This window comes from Ambystoma mexicanum, chromosome 14 (genome assembly GCF_040938575.1).
Source record: "Ambystoma mexicanum isolate Mex_15411 chromosome 14, UKY_AmexF1_1, whole genome shotgun sequence".
Classification (NCBI taxonomy): domain Eukaryota; kingdom Metazoa; phylum Chordata; class Amphibia; order Caudata; family Ambystomatidae; genus Ambystoma; species Ambystoma mexicanum.
The window spans coordinates 560,487,335-560,503,656 of record NC_090940.1 but is presented as its reverse complement, the minus strand read 5'-3'; the positions used below and the strand labels follow the sequence as shown (position 1 = coordinate 560,503,656).

Below are 16,322 nucleotides of genomic sequence, written 5' to 3'. Positions count from 1 at the left end.
TAGAGTTGTTTTGGGTTCTTGAAAACGTGTGCTCCTTTGCTTGGGAGTTAGATGAGATTTCAGACATTCAAGGTGTGCGACAACTTTCAGGTCAATACAAAGACGTTGCTCAAAACCTAAAGCAAAAGGTTACTTATAAATAAACGCAAAGACTGGAGCTGCCATGCCCATATTTGTGTCCCGCTTAACAAGTTATATGCACTCAGGATGATCTGAACCTTGCACACAAATCCATACCCTTCTCAAAATCCACTGCATGTCAAGGAACTTCTTAGCACTTACTGTTGTGTTTGAAAATGCGAATGGTCGCTCCGGACAACCTGGCTCCCAGCACTAGCGATGCATGGTTCAGCTCATCACTCAAAATCAAGCAGCCCTGCAAATAAGCAAAAGCATGAATGAGTAACTTGGACTGAAGGAGAGTTAGATTTCAGGCAAGACATTTTAGCTACTAAGAGTATACATGAAGCAGCAGAACCTCAAAAAGAAAATAAAATATGCACCCAACAACAGCAGCGGCCAATTCACTAACCAAGCTTTCTAGTACCTAGAACTCAGCCAACTCCCCAAACACCCCCCTGTTGGGCTATTGCACCTGATAATTATTTCACAGCAAACCCAAAACGGAAAACTAGCTCCAGAAATATGGTAGAAATAAGTCCTTTATCCTTTCAAATCCCCCAGAAGAGGGCATGTAAAGAGGAAGAGTGGGTTCATGGGGAAGTAATTTGGCATATCGTGAATTTGAATGCAAGTCCTTTCATTTGGCTGGCTTTTTAAGATTGACATGCATCATAAACCTTTGCTATGCCATACCCATCTACTATAATTTTACACAACCCTTTGTATGCAAGACCTGCGTATCAACCATCATTTAACTTATAACATTACCATCTAGTCACCAACATTAAAACAATGATAGAAGAAAGGTGGATGTCTGAATACATTTGGAGATTCCAAGGCATAAAATAAGCAGTCGCATAGCAATTCGCTATGCAATTCTGTAGGTTTGCTAATCAATTGAACACTTGCGTAGCAAAGTTAGCTATTCAAGTTGCCCTCTTCAATGAAATAAAGCTCGCCCTGCAAGCCTCTCTTGCGGTCAGTGCTCTCTTCACCCCGCTTTCTCTGTTCACTTCAGTGCTAATGGAGGGAAAGTGCAGCAGTAAGCCTCTCCTCAAGTGCCAAAAGCATGTGTAGGCAAGAATGGCTTTTTCAAATAATTGCAAACCAGAAGCAATCAGGATGATACTTTTAAACCTTTTTATATCTTGTCTGGCACCGACAAGTATGTGTCAACTTTAGATCTTTTAAAAAAGCAGTCCTGCAATTCCATTCCTAAAATGGAAGTTGTTAAATAATACATTATTACAGTATTGAAACTGTAAAACCCTGCATCTTCTCCATGCTTTATAGTAAAACTTAAGTTAGTGTATCAGAATTTCATGATATCAACTTATTTTGTTGGGGAAGATGCATCATGTTGACTAGTGAACATTTTAAAATGTAAATTATCACATGATCAAATGCTTTTGATGGCAAACATAGTTCTGTAACCTGCAGGTTGCATACATCTTGCAACTGGTGATCAACCCATACTCCTTGACATTCTATATTATCACCCTGTTGCTTTATACCAGGTACCCTGAAAGTGAGATGACCACAAAAAACAATATTGCATCTAGTTTGGCCAGTTATCTGCCTGCTACGCAATCCACGTTGCTTAGTTCTTCCTTTCCTTTTTCATAATAAATACACAAAGCAAACTAAATGCTTGCACAAATTAGTAATCAATAGTTACATCCAATCTGTACATCTAAAGATCTACTGCAGTACCAAACACTGTAGTTCGCGTCTAGAGCTCCCTTTGCTTTCTGATTGCATTACATATTACCACCTGCAGGAGACTGCTGGCCAAACTGTTTTCAGAGCCTTTTTATCATATCTATTTGTGTCCATGCTTCCAATTATGTTGCAGTATGACGATTAGTGCACTTCCTCTGCATAGCTCGACCATGGCGCTTGAACCACTCCACATTGCAGTAACTTTCAGCAGCTCTACATTCAAGAGCCATTAAGCGCATTAAAGAAGTGGATGGCCACCCTTTTAGGACTGTGTGCTGGCATCCTCATTCGTTTCAAGGGCAAGTGATGAATCCCAAGGTATCGTCACTGTTTTCGATGGGGAAGCCCACGCCCCCTTTGCCCCCCCCCCCATGAGGCCAGGGTGGTGAGGCCACTACCAGATAGTCCCCCTGGGGGTGGTACTCAACGGGAGGACCTTATGGGGAGTGAGGACCAGGTCGAGATCAGTGACCAAACAGGGAGAGCACAGTACCCCTTTAATCCACCCACCCTTACTCCGACTCCTTTTCTATACCCTCCAACAAGTACCACAATGTACTGTTGCAATACCTCTCTAGTGGAACCCATTGAGGGGGAAAAGACACTGACAGTATTCAATGGTAGTACTGAGATGAAGAAGAGGACGCCAGTAAGGTAGATCACTGGAAAGAACAAAGGTACACGCTGTGAAGGCATCATGAAGCAAGACACAGACAACAAATTCACTTTTCTTAACAAAGTCTTATGTTTTACATGCCAGGATGGATTAAGGCCCAACTTGCCCTATGCTAAGGTGGGATTTCCCTACCTAGAGAAACTAAGGATAGTCTGTGCCAATAAGTTCAACTTAAAAGTGTGTCCAAAACCTATAATTGCCCTCACAACTAAAGAGATACAATGTGTAGGGATGTCAATTTCCTGCCCCTGGAGCACCCCGGTACAAGTGTTCACTGCCTTGCACTCTCCGGAGCTGATCTGCTCCGCTGGGCGTGTTCTTTCTGTTGTCTTATTCTTGCCTCCCAGGTATGCATCGGGCGCTCCAGCAAGTTGGGAGACCACCTTGGAGCATCCCATTGTGCTTGGTTTCCATGTTCCCCAGCTCCAGCTGGGAACATGCAGCTCAGATAATTACTGGGGCTCTGGTCCTCTCACGGCACGCTCTGGTCGCGGCATCTTTCTCACTTGCTGGCAACACATGGCATCCTCTCTGCCGGTCCTGCCCCACCCTGCTCCTCATATCGCAGCTGCCGCCTTCTCTCCAGGCTGCTTCCCCCTGCTGTATTGCTTTAAGCACCTCTGGCCTTTTAATAGGTTGCAGGTGCGAGCAATAGGTCTGACCATAATGACACCAGTTAACTGGACATGCCCAACCCTCCATAGGCATTCATGTTCTCTGTACCACAATGGGGAAACGGACTAGGAGTGTGCATTACTCCTAGTTGTCTCTTCCTCATCACAGTCTTCAAGGTGCATGATTATGGGACATTAGAGACTGACAAAACCCTATGAAGGAAGGGGGAGGGTATGATTAATTCTCATTCTCAGGGAAAAGGGGGATACCATGTCTCACCTGCAGACATCCTCTTTCCCACTAATTGAGGCCCCTATACCCATGTGATTTCTCCCCCCCCTCGCATATCCACCCCCAGGGTCTGGATACAAAAGTGATGGCCTTTCGCTGGCCACCTGAGAGGTAGATGAGAGTATGCCCTTGGGTTCCTCAACGCTCTAACATTTGTGACAGCGTGATTGGTCAGCTGTCATTCAAAGGCAGAGCGGTGAGAGAAGGATGGAGTCTTCGGTCAAAATTAGGTGAGGACTAAGCACTTTTCAAGGGCCGTGCAGACACTCAGCAGGGAGAAGCAGATGGCAAAGGAGGAAGGCAGACCCACAGGGAACTAATGAAGCAGGAAGCAGACAGTGGGAGAGGAAACGTACCTGCCTGTTAGCAGGGCTGCCGCACTGACATCCATACAACGGGAGACTGCAAGGAGAGTATGCAAAGTACAGCAGAAGGTCCCACTGAGACCAAAGTACCACCATAACTCCTGGGAGACGCGAGAGCAACTGAAGAGACAAGTCCAAAGTCCTACAGGTACAGGGGGTAGCTAGTCTAAAGGTTGGGGTAACCCAGGGAGCACATTGGGCACAGAGTAGAGTGAAGGAAGAACAAGTATCGGGGCTGAGAGTCCTAGCAGAGGAGATCTGGGACCCAACAAACTTTATGGAAATAAAAGACACTCACAGACCTGTGAGAAACCTGACGGTATTCTCTCACCTACCCCTTTGGGATCTTCCATTCAGGAGGCCAGGGAAGAGCCATCGCTTTTAGATCCAGACCGTGGGGGTGGACAAGCAAGGGAGGATCACCTGAGTGTAGGGCCACAAGGGATTGGGAGAAGGATACCCCAGGGCGAGACATGGTACTACCACCATCCCAATAATAGCCCCAACCCACTCTCCCTCAGCCTAATAGTGTATTTTCAATCTCACCCCATCTCCCCCTCCCCATTGCCAGCAAATACTGAGACGAGAGGATGCAACTAGGATCAGTGAAGATTACCCCTAGAAACAGGGGGCAAGTACGGGAAACCTGCTATAGAAAAAAATACACGTTATCCCATTATAGAGTCAGGCAGGGTCAGGCAATTGACAATGACAACTTACACCTGACTCCACTCGACTGTTCAACTATAAAAAGGTGTAGTTTTTCACAAAGGAGCGAGCAAGCAACTAAGCGAGCTGGGGATGTTGTCCGGACCAGAGAAGCCAAGGATCAGAGAGCAGCAGGACCTGAAGCCTGGAGCAGAACAGCATGCCATAACGCTGACCCAGTGTTTGTGGGGCTGCAGCAAGGCTAGGGAGCCGTGACTCCAAGGAGCCAGAGCAAGGCATCCTGCGTTTTGGAACTTGAAAGAGCTCAAGCTTGGGGAAGGGAATTCCAAGGAACTTAAGACATTTGAAAGTGTCAGACAGACAAGAACTATGGAGAACGTCTGATGAACAGCCCTTTGTTGACTGAACTTCCTTTTGTGAAGCTGACCACCCCACACCTGGTGAGAAAGTCACCTGAAACAAACCTTGGTTTTCTATTTTCTGTTCAACCACTATTTCTTCCATTTTAAAGACTTCCCAACACATTTTTGTAAAGAGTGAGGGCAAGCATAGGTTTAGACACAGATTATTGTTTTGGACTCTTATACATTGACGGCCCTTAGTAACATCAGTTAAGGGAACCATCCCTTTAGAGTTAGGGCCAGCTAGGTATTACACCAACCCAGGAACCTCAGTAAATAAAGGTTTTGAAACTAACATCTTCGAGTCTGTGTCTCTTGATGCCATGCCTGTCTCACAGACCCTTTAACAAGGGGGGTCCTGGGAGTCTCTCTGCCAGACATTAGTCCTGGTTGCAAGAGACTTACCCAGAGTCTTTAGCTCACTATCTTTCACAGAGAAGAAATATCCTAAACATATCAGTCTTTGTCCTGCCCTGGGGCAGTCCAGCACCGAAATGCTAGGCAATTCTCCTCTGAACAAGAGTACCAACAGCATCCCCAGACACGTGTTTCGGTCTGGTTGGACCTCATCAGTAGGGAGGAGCTGTGCCTCTCTAAGAATAGTGAGCAAGGGGTCCACGTCTGGATTCCCCTAGTAACTTAGGGTGAGACCCAAAGTTACTTGCATATGCAAATTAACAAGGGGGGTCCTGGGAGTCTCTCTGCCAGACATTAGTCCTGGTTGCAAGAGACTTACCCAGAGTCTTTAGCTCACTATCTTTCACAGAGAAGAAATATCCTAAACATATCAGTCTTTGTCCTGCCCTGGGGCAGTCCAGCACCGAAATGCTAGGCAATTCTCCTCTGAACAAGAGTACCAACAGCATCCCCAGACACGTGTTTCGGTCTGGTTGGACCTCATCAGTAGGGAGGAGCTGTGCCTCTCTAAGAATAGTGAGCAAGGGGTCCACGTCTGGATTCCCCTAGTAACTTAGGGTGAGACCCAAAGTTACTTGCATATGCAAATTAACAAGGGGGGTCCTGGGAGTCTCTCTGCCAGACATTAGTCCTGGTTGCAAGAGACTTACCCAGAGTCTTTAGCTCACTATCTTTCACAGAGAAGAAATATCCTAAACATATCAGTCTTTGTCCTGCCCTGGGGCAGTCCAGCACCGAAATGCTAGGCAATTCTCCTCTGAACAAGAGTACCAACAGCATCCCCAGACACGTGTTTCGGTCTGGTTGGACCTCATCAGTAGGGAGGAGCTGTGCCTCTCTAAGAATAGTGAGCAAGGGGTCCACGTCTGGATTCCCCTAGTAACTTAGGGTGAGACCCAAAGTTACTTGCATATGCAAATTAACAAGGGGGGTCCTGGGAGTCTCTCTGCCAGACATTAGTCCTGGTTGCAAGAGACTTACCCAGAGTCTTTAGCTCACTATCTTTCACAGAGAAGAAATATCCTAAACATATCAGTCTTTGTCCTGCCCTGGGGCAGTCCAGCACCGAAATGCTAGGCAATTCTCCTCTGAACAAGAGTACCAACAGCATCCCCAGACACGTGTTTCGGTCTGGTTGGACCTCATCAGTAGGGAGGAGCTGTGCCTCTCTAAGAATAGTGAGCAAGGGGTCCACGTCTGGATTCCCCTAGTAACTTAGGGTGAGACCCAAAGTTACTTGCATATGCAAATTAACAAGGGGGGTCCTGGGAGTCTCTCTGCCAGACATTAGTCCTGGTTGCAAGAGACTTACCCAGAGTCTTTAGCTCACTATCTTTCACAGAGAAGAAATATCCTAAACATATCAGTCTTTGTCCTGCCCTGGGGCAGTCCAGCACCGAAATGCTAGGCAATTCTCCTCTGAACAAGAGTACCAACAGCATCCCCAGACACGTGTTTCGGTCTGGTTGGACCTCATCAGTAGGGAGGAGCTGTGCCTCTCTAAGAATAGTGAGCAAGGGGTCCACGTCTGGATTCCCCTAGTAACTTAGGGTGAGACCCAAAGTTACTTGCATATGCAAATTAACAAGGGGGGTCCTGGGAGTCTCTCTGCCAGACATTAGTCCTGGTTGCAAGAGACTTACCCAGAGTCTTTAGCTCACTATCTTTCACAGAGAAGAAATATCCTAAACATATCAGTCTTTGTCCTGCCCTGGGGCAGTCCAGCACCGAAATGCTAGGCAATTCTCCTCTGAACAAGAGTACCAACAGCATCCCCAGACACGTGTTTCGGTCTGGTTGGACCTCATCAGTAGGGAGGAGCTGTGCCTCTCTAAGAATAGTGAGCAAGGGGTCCACGTCTGGATTCCCCTAGTAACTTAGGGTGAGACCCAAAGTTACTTGCATATGCAAATTAACAAGGGGGGTCCTGGGAGTCTCTCTGCCAGACATTAGTCCTGGTTGCAAGAGACTTACCCAGAGTCTTTAGCTCACTATCTTTCACAGAGAAGAAATATCCTAAACATATCAGTCTTTGTCCTGCCCTGGGGCAGTCCAGCACCGAAATGCTAGGCAATTCTCCTCTGAACAAGAGTACCAACAGCATCCCCAGACACGTGTTTCGGTCTGGTTGGACCTCATCAGTAGGGAGGAGCTGTGCCTCTCTAAGAATAGTGAGCAAGGGGTCCACGTCTGGATTCCCCTAGTAACTTAGGGTGAGACCCAAAGTTACTTGCATATGCAAATTAACAAGGGGGGTCCTGGGAGTCTCTCTGCCAGACATTAGTCCTGGTTGCAAGAGACTTACCCAGAGTCTTTAGCTCACTATCTTTCACAGAGAAGAAATATCCTAAACATATCAGTCTTTGTCCTGCCCTGGGGCAGTCCAGCACCGAAATGCTAGGCAATTCTCCTCTGAACAAGAGTACCAACAGCATCCCCAGACACGTGTTTCGGTCTGGTTGGACCTCATCAGTAGGGAGGAGCTGTGCCTCTCTAAGAATAGTGAGCAAGGGGTCCACGTCTGGATTCCCCTAGTAACTTAGGGTGAGACCCAAAGTTACTTGCATATGCAAATTAACAAGGGGGGTCCTGGGAGTCTCTCTGCCAGACATTAGTCCTGGTTGCAAGAGACTTACCCAGAGTCTTTAGCTCACTATCTTTCACAGAGAAGAAATATCCTAAACATATCAGTCTTTGTCCTGCCCTGGGGCAGTCCAGCACCGAAATGCTAGGCAATTCTCCTCTGAACAAGAGTACCAACAGCATCCCCAGACACGTGTTTCGGTCTGGTTGGACCTCATCAGTAGGGAGGAGCTGTGCCTCTCTAAGAATAGTGAGCAAGGGGTCCACGTCTGGATTCCCCTAGTAACTTAGGGTGAGACCCAAAGTTACTTGCATATGCAAATTAACAAGGGGGGTCCTGGGAGTCTCTCTGCCAGACATTAGTCCTGGTTGCAAGAGACTTACCCAGAGTCTTTAGCTCACTATCTTTCACAGAGAAGAAATATCCTAAACATATCAGTCTTTGTCCTGCCCTGGGGCAGTCCAGCACCGAAATGCTAGGCAATTCTCCTCTGAACAAGAGTACCAACAGCATCCCCAGACACGTGTTTCGGTCTGGTTGGACCTCATCAGTAGGGAGGAGCTGTGCCTCTCTAAGAATAGTGAGCAAGGGGTCCACGTCTGGATTCCCCTAGTAACTTAGGGTGAGACCCAAAGTTACTTGCATATGCAAATTAACAAGGGGGGTCCTGGGAGTCTCTCTGCCAGACATTAGTCCTGGTTGCAAGAGACTTACCCAGAGTCTTTAGCTCACTATCTTTCACAGAGAAGAAATATCCTAAACATATCAGTCTTTGTCCTGCCCTGGGGCAGTCCAGCACCGAAATGCTAGGCAATTCTCCTCTGAACAAGAGTACCAACAGCATCCCCAGACACGTGTTTCGGTCTGGTTGGACCTCATCAGTAGGGAGGAGCTGTGCCTCTCTAAGAATAGTGAGCAAGGGGTCCACGTCTGGATTCCCCTAGTAACTTAGGGTGAGACCCAAAGTTACTTGCATATGCAAATTAACAAGGGGGGTCCTGGGAGTCTCTCTGCCAGACATTAGTCCTGGTTGCAAGAGACTTACCCAGAGTCTTTAGCTCACTATCTTTCACAGAGAAGAAATATCCTAAACATATCAGTCTTTGTCCTGCCCTGGGGCAGTCCAGCACCGAAATGCTAGGCAATTCTCCTCTGAACAAGAGTACCAACAGCATCCCCAGACACGTGTTTCGGTCTGGTTGGACCTCATCAGTAGGGAGGAGCTGTGCCTCTCTAAGAATAGTGAGCAAGGGGTCCACGTCTGGATTCCCCTAGTAACTTAGGGTGAGACCCAAAGTTACTTGCATATGCAAATTAACAAGGGGGGTCCTGGGAGTCTCTCTGCCAGACATTAGTCCTGGTTGCAAGAGACTTACCCAGAGTCTTTAGCTCACTATCTTTCACAGAGAAGAAATATCCTAAACATATCAGTCTTTGTCCTGCCCTGGGGCAGTCCAGCACCGAAATGCTAGGCAATTCTCCTCTGAACAAGAGTACCAACAGCATCCCCAGACACGTGTTTCGGTCTGGTTGGACCTCATCAGTAGGGAGGAGCTGTGCCTCTCTAAGAATAGTGAGCAAGGGGTCCACGTCTGGATTCCCCTAGTAACTTAGGGTGAGACCCAAAGTTACTTGCATATGCAAATTAACAAGGGGGGTCCTGGGAGTCTCTCTGCCAGACATTAGTCCTGGTTGCAAGAGACTTACCCAGAGTCTTTAGCTCACTATCTTTCACAGAGAAGAAATATCCTAAACATATCAGTCTTTGTCCTGCCCTGGGGCAGTCCAGCACCGAAATGCTAGGCAATTCTCCTCTGAACAAGAGTACCAACAGCATCCCCAGACACGTGTTTCGGTCTGGTTGGACCTCATCAGTAGGGAGGAGCTGTGCCTCTCTAAGAATAGTGAGCAAGGGGTCCACGTCTGGATTCCCCTAGTAACTTAGGGTGAGACCCAAAGTTACTTGCATATGCAAATTAACAAGGGGGGTCCTGGGAGTCTCTCTGCCAGACATTAGTCCTGGTTGCAAGAGACTTACCCAGAGTCTTTAGCTCACTATCTTTCACAGAGAAGAAATATCCTAAACATATCAGTCTTTGTCCTGCCCTGGGGCAGTCCAGCACCGAAATGCTAGGCAATTCTCCTCTGAACAAGAGTACCAACAGCATCCCCAGACACGTGTTTCGGTCTGGTTGGACCTCATCAGTAGGGAGGAGCTGTGCCTCTCTAAGAATAGTGAGCAAGGGGTCCACGTCTGGATTCCCCTAGTAACTTAGGGTGAGACCCAAAGTTACTTGCATATGCAAATTAACAAGGGGGGTCCTGGGAGTCTCTCTGCCAGACATTAGTCCTGGTTGCAAGAGACTTACCCAGAGTCTTTAGCTCACTATCTTTCACAGAGAAGAAATATCCTAAACATATCAGTCTTTGTCCTGCCCTGGGGCAGTCCAGCACCGAAATGCTAGGCAATTCTCCTCTGAACAAGAGTACCAACAGCATCCCCAGACACGTGTTTCGGTCTGGTTGGACCTCATCAGTAGGGAGGAGCTGTGCCTCTCTAAGAATAGTGAGCAAGGGGTCCACGTCTGGATTCCCCTAGTAACTTAGGGTGAGACCCAAAGTTACTTGCATATGCAAATTAACAAGGGGGGTCCTGGGAGTCTCTCTGCCAGACATTAGTCCTGGTTGCAAGAGACTTACCCAGAGTCTTTAGCTCACTATCTTTCACAGAGAAGAAATATCCTAAACATATCAGTCTTTGTCCTGCCCTGGGGCAGTCCAGCACCGAAATGCTAGGCAATTCTCCTCTGAACAAGAGTACCAACAGCATCCCCAGACACGTGTTTCGGTCTGGTTGGACCTCATCAGTAGGGAGGAGCTGTGCCTCTCTAAGAATAGTGAGCAAGGGGTCCACGTCTGGATTCCCCTAGTAACTTAGGGTGAGACCCAAAGTTACTTGCATATGCAAATTAACAAGGGGGGTCCTGGGAGTCTCTCTGCCAGACATTAGTCCTGGTTGCAAGAGACTTACCCAGAGTCTTTAGCTCACTATCTTTCACAGAGAAGAAATATCCTAAACATATCAGTCTTTGTCCTGCCCTGGGGCAGTCCAGCACCGAAATGCTAGGCAATTCTCCTCTGAACAAGAGTACCAACAGCATCCCCAGACACGTGTTTCGGTCTGGTTGGACCTCATCAGTAGGGAGGAGCTGTGCCTCTCTAAGAATAGTGAGCAAGGGGTCCACGTCTGGATTCCCCTAGTAACTTAGGGTGAGACCCAAAGTTACTTGCATATGCAAATTAACAAGGGGGGTCCTGGGAGTCTCTCTGCCAGACATTAGTCCTGGTTGCAAGAGACTTACCCAGAGTCTTTAGCTCACTATCTTTCACAGAGAAGAAATATCCTAAACATATCAGTCTTTGTCCTGCCCTGGGGCAGTCCAGCACCGAAATGCTAGGCAATTCTCCTCTGAACAAGAGTACCAACAGCATCCCCAGACACGTGTTTCGGTCTGGTTGGACCTCATCAGTAGGGAGGAGCTGTGCCTCTCTAAGAATAGTGAGCAAGGGGTCCACGTCTGGATTCCCCTAGTAACTTAGGGTGAGACCCAAAGTTACTTGCATATGCAAATTAACAAGGGGGGTCCTGGGAGTCTCTCTGCCAGACATTAGTCCTGGTTGCAAGAGACTTACCCAGAGTCTTTAGCTCACTATCTCACAGACCCTGACAGAAGAGTAAACCAAGGCTGTGGGTAAAAGATGAAGAGCAACAAAACTGGCAAGTGAAGAACCTGGTATACCCTATTGGTAAGAGTGGGTTGAGAAGAGGGATATTGTGAATGGGGTCTGGGACCCCCAACAAGTGAGAAGATTAATTGCAGCACAGCTTCGTAAATAGCTAGGCTCTTTTACCTTGTTGCAGCCCTGGGAGGCAGGTCTGTTCACTAAGAATAAACAAACTAAGCCTTGTGGAACAAAAGAAAGGCTTTGGGGAAAGGGAACCAAACCCCAAGCCTTATGGAACATACATTTGCTTTCTACACCTTTTTAGAACTTTCAGTTTGGAACTGTAATATCGGACTGCAGGTTGGCATTCAAAAGTAATTTCCCCTGTTTCCTAAGTTTATATAGAGAGGGATAGGGTAGGTTTTAGACACAGGACGATGGCTTATAATATGGACACCCAGAAACTGACTAAACCATTAGTTTGTTTTATTGAGGCAGGGAAAGCCCCTCAGAGATCTGACCAATTAGGAATTTCTCCAAACCTTATTTTGACATAAATAAAATCAATATGCCACCCTTGTGTCGGTCTCTTACTCCCAGACCCTCACAAGTGTCTTCCCTTCCTGTAAGAACAGAGTGTAGACCGAGTGATGCATTATGTAATGCAAGCGGTATGAATGCTCAACCAGAATGATGAGAAGACCGGAGTGAGGATGCTGCTGGTGGGATCCCCCTGCTCCTAAAACTAAGAAAAACCTTTTTTACCGACCAACTACTACCTTCTTTACCATCAGACTTCATTACCTTAAACACCCTAAACCCTCATACCCAGAGTACATTTACAAATAGCAGCGGAAGTCGTAGCACACGTCGCTGCCCTGCAGATCTTCAATTTCACAAGGAGATGAAAAGTAATTGAAGCAGCCTTTACACAAGCAGCGTGAGTGGGCAGCAATGTGGAAGCAAAAGTCTGCTCAAACTCCAATACTTATGACACCACTCAGCGATCAGAGGCCTTTGCATTGCTTTGCCCAGGTAGGAATCCCCACAGGTTACAAACACATTATCTGAAGGACAAAAACACTTTGTTCATGCCAGATAGAATTACAACCCGTATCACAAACACGTTTCGTGGCAGACACTGATAGAGAAAAGAAAGATGGACACATTCAACAGGCTTAAACCAAATTAAGCATTTGCATTGAAGCAGGACTTTGCAAATAGCACCCTGTCTATTGTAAATGTCATATAGGGAACCCCCAACTGAAATGGCCAAAAACTCACAAACAGCAAGCAGGTGAATGACACCAAGAACTCAGTCTTCCATGTTAAAGCTTAATTTCAGATGTGGGCATGGGCCCAAACAGAATGTGTCACTATACAAACGTGTTCATATAAATTAACTAAAACAAGGAATCAAACCTGGAAAACCGATTAGCACGTTAAAATGCTTCATGACAACGCAACACTTCTAGCATGTATCATGGATCAGTTGGTCTAATACATGGGGATAAAAAACAAATCACTTGCCTCTGTACTGGAGCCTGGTGGATCTTTTTGTTGCATGGAGAAGGCCCTAATCAACATTTTACGCACCCAAGTGGTAGTGAGCCTGCCTGGAACAGAGTAGTCAAATTCACAGATTGATGGCAGGAGTGAAATGGACTTGCCTCAGCTTGTGACACAAGATTCCACTTTTAAAGAGCTTCAGCCTCAGAACTCTAATGCTCCATAAGATCAACCACAGTAATAAACAGGTGGCCCACAGTGTGCGTGAAATCATGAAGCTCTGACTCCAAAATGTGTTCAGTCATTTGAAAACCAAAAGAAATGGGGTTGAAAGGTATCGTATCCCAGAGTAGCAAAATGGCCAAGTGAGACAGAGGTCCTGATCCATCCTCAAAACAAATCAGACAGTGTACTCGTGTTTTTCCAATGACAGATGCCTCAAAGACTCAACTCATGTTGAGCAACACAGCCAGGGGTTCAATCTCTTCACATAACTCTATTGGGCTGAACACTTCTGGCAAAACACTCCTCAAACCATAATCATCTTTCTTCGACTCATGCAACCCATGACGTTTTCCTGGCTAAAAACACTAGTATGACATGCATTACTCACCGTAATAGCATTTCTGATGATTGTATCTGCTTAGATTCAAATGCTGTTTATATGGTCCGACATCCAGTGGTAACCGCGGAGTGTTAAGAAAGGAAGAAGGCAATGAATATGGCAAGGGAAATGTACACGGAATCGCACAGTGAACAACTTTGAATCTAACAACGTGCATACAATACCCAAGACACGTGTATACTAAAACCCAGGATTGCAAATAGAGTGAAACAATAATACCAATATATGAAAAGGGATGTGGGGTAAGCACTTAGAACCTCCTTATGACTGAAAGGAAAGTCGGCAAACTCCTTACCCACTATGCTATTACAGATACTGACAGCGCTAAGCCCACGTAGAGGGCAAGCAAGGACAGGATCTGTGAGCTGACACTCTGGATGATACTGAATAAGGAACTTAGAAACAGTACTCAAGAGGTCCGGAAAGACCACTTGAATGTCAGTAAACCCATGAACCCAGTTGATAAACAAGGACCCTGAAGGCTAGAACAGCAATGGGTGGAGGAAACTAAATACATAGGACCCTAGTCAAGGGGCAAGTAGGAATAGTGATTATAGAATAGTGAGGAAAACAAAGGGCATTCACACTGGGACTAGTTACAACAGCACCCCACACCTAATAATCAATGGGAAATAAATGCAGAAGTGCAATGGAAAACATGGAATGGATCCCAATAGAAAGTAAGGATCAGGAGCAGGGAAAATGATATCACAAAAGGAAACCTTTCCCACCCATCCAAGAAGAAAAGGCAGGAAGCTAAATCTATAAAGGGAAAGACTAATGCATCAAGTTTTTCGGTAGCAAAGGACAGCATCAAAGAAACAGAGAACACAGCCAAATTGGGCAGCATCAAAGGGTAAAGCACAGAGAAAGGCTGCCTGCAGACAGAGGAAGACAGAAAGGGAAATCCAGAAAGCAGAAATCAATTAAGCACATAAATCCGAACTCCAGGGCAGAGGAACAAGAAACAGGAACTAGGAACTAGGCACAAAAGCTAGGAACAAGGAACCAGTCACAACAGGAACACTGCAACAATGACCAGCGCTGGACTGAAGCAAACAGGCTTTTAAAGCTGCTTAACGAGCACACCCCTCAGGTGTGCCGCCTGCTGCACCTGCAGCTACAGGTGTTGCCTATCCTCCACCCAACCTTGTCCTGCAAGGGAGGAGGTGAAGCAGTGAGCCAGGCATTCTGGAAGCATAGTCATTAGATTAAAGTAGCATGCTGGCTGCCAAAAACCTGGAATGGATCCGGAAGGGAAGTAACTTGGAAAATAAGGTTTTAGCGCTCCCAATTCATCACAGCACTTTAGCACAAGGTTCGGAGGAAATGTCCAGTAGGGAATAAACCCCAAAACATGCCCCCAAGTGACAGGAACGGGAGCGAAGAGAGCGAGCCGTGACACGGAGTATCGCATCTTGTCTTTCGAGGATCGAAAGGGGACGTCGGCATAGACGTGTCTGGAACACTACCCCTACCGTGTAGTGTACCCAAAAACCCTCACGCGCCAAGGTCCCTCAGATTGTATTTTTTCTGCCATGAGGGAGCCCAAGGCTAACGGGAGTAAGTACATAAAAGAAAGAAAGTAGTGAGACGTCCATGTTCCTTCCACCCGAGCGGGGAGGAAGGGTGGGCGCATGTGAATCGAAGCAGATACAATCATCAGAAATACTATTACAGTGAGTAATGCATTTCTTCTGATGCTTGTTAATCTGCTTAGAATCACATGCTGTGTATAGACTAGCAAGCATTACCCGATTTTGGAGGTGGATTGTGAAAAGATGAACAGTAGTGAAAAGTTGTGTTAGTACTGCTTGTCCCACTGAGACTCAGACTTAGAATGAGTGTCTGGGCAATAGTGTTTTGTAAAGGTGTGTACAGAACTCCAGGTTGCCGCTTTGTAAATGGACTCTGAGGGAACATTTGCAATGAATGCTATGGAAGCCCCAGTGCCTCGAGTAGAATGTGCTCTAGGCTTGAAGAGCAGTTCACTCTTAGCAAGAGAGAAACAAAGTGTGATGCATCTGACTATCCACCTTGAGATCGCTGACTCAAGAGGTAGGATCCCCTTCTCTGCCAGCTGCCACTGAAACAAAAATTGGTTTGTTTTCCTCTGTGGTTTTGTTCTTTACAGGTAAAACATGCCTGCCCTGCACACATTTAATGTGTAAAGGCTCCTTTCAGCCATGTTAGTGGGATTCTGGAAGAAAGTGGGCAGTTCTATTGATTGGTTCACATGGAACTTGGAAATAAATGTAGGCGCAAATCGAGGGTGAGTTGGCAGAACCACCTTCCCTCTGTGAACAGTAACAAAAAGGGTCTAGTACTGAAAGGGCCTGTAGTTCACTAACCCTTCTAATAGAAGTGATAGCCACTAGGAAGGCTGTTTTATAGGTAAGGCGTTTTAGACTTGCCTTGTGCATAGGTTCAAAGGAGGACCCCATGAGTCTAGTCAAAACCACATTTAAGTCCCATCCGGGAGCTGGGTTAGAAATGGGGGGGGTGAATCCTTTTAACCCCTTCCATGAAAGCCTTGATAACTGGTATTTTCGACCACAACACCTTTCACAGTGACGTAGTGTAGGCTGAGAGAGCAGCT

At 46.6% G+C, this 16,322-nt stretch overlaps 1 protein-coding gene across 1 annotated transcript in view; it reads right to left on the bottom strand.

Annotated features, from left to right (window-relative positions):
* The window catches only part of SPTLC2 (serine palmitoyltransferase long chain base subunit 2), a 475,564-nt gene that overhangs the window by 280,789 nt on the left and 178,453 nt on the right, over positions 1 to 16,322 (bottom strand). The window contains exon 7 of the mRNA XM_069637917.1: positions 283 to 376. Coding sequence (XP_069494018.1) covers positions 283 to 376 — 94 coding nt within the window. The remainder of the gene's footprint in view (positions 1 to 282; positions 377 to 16,322) is intronic.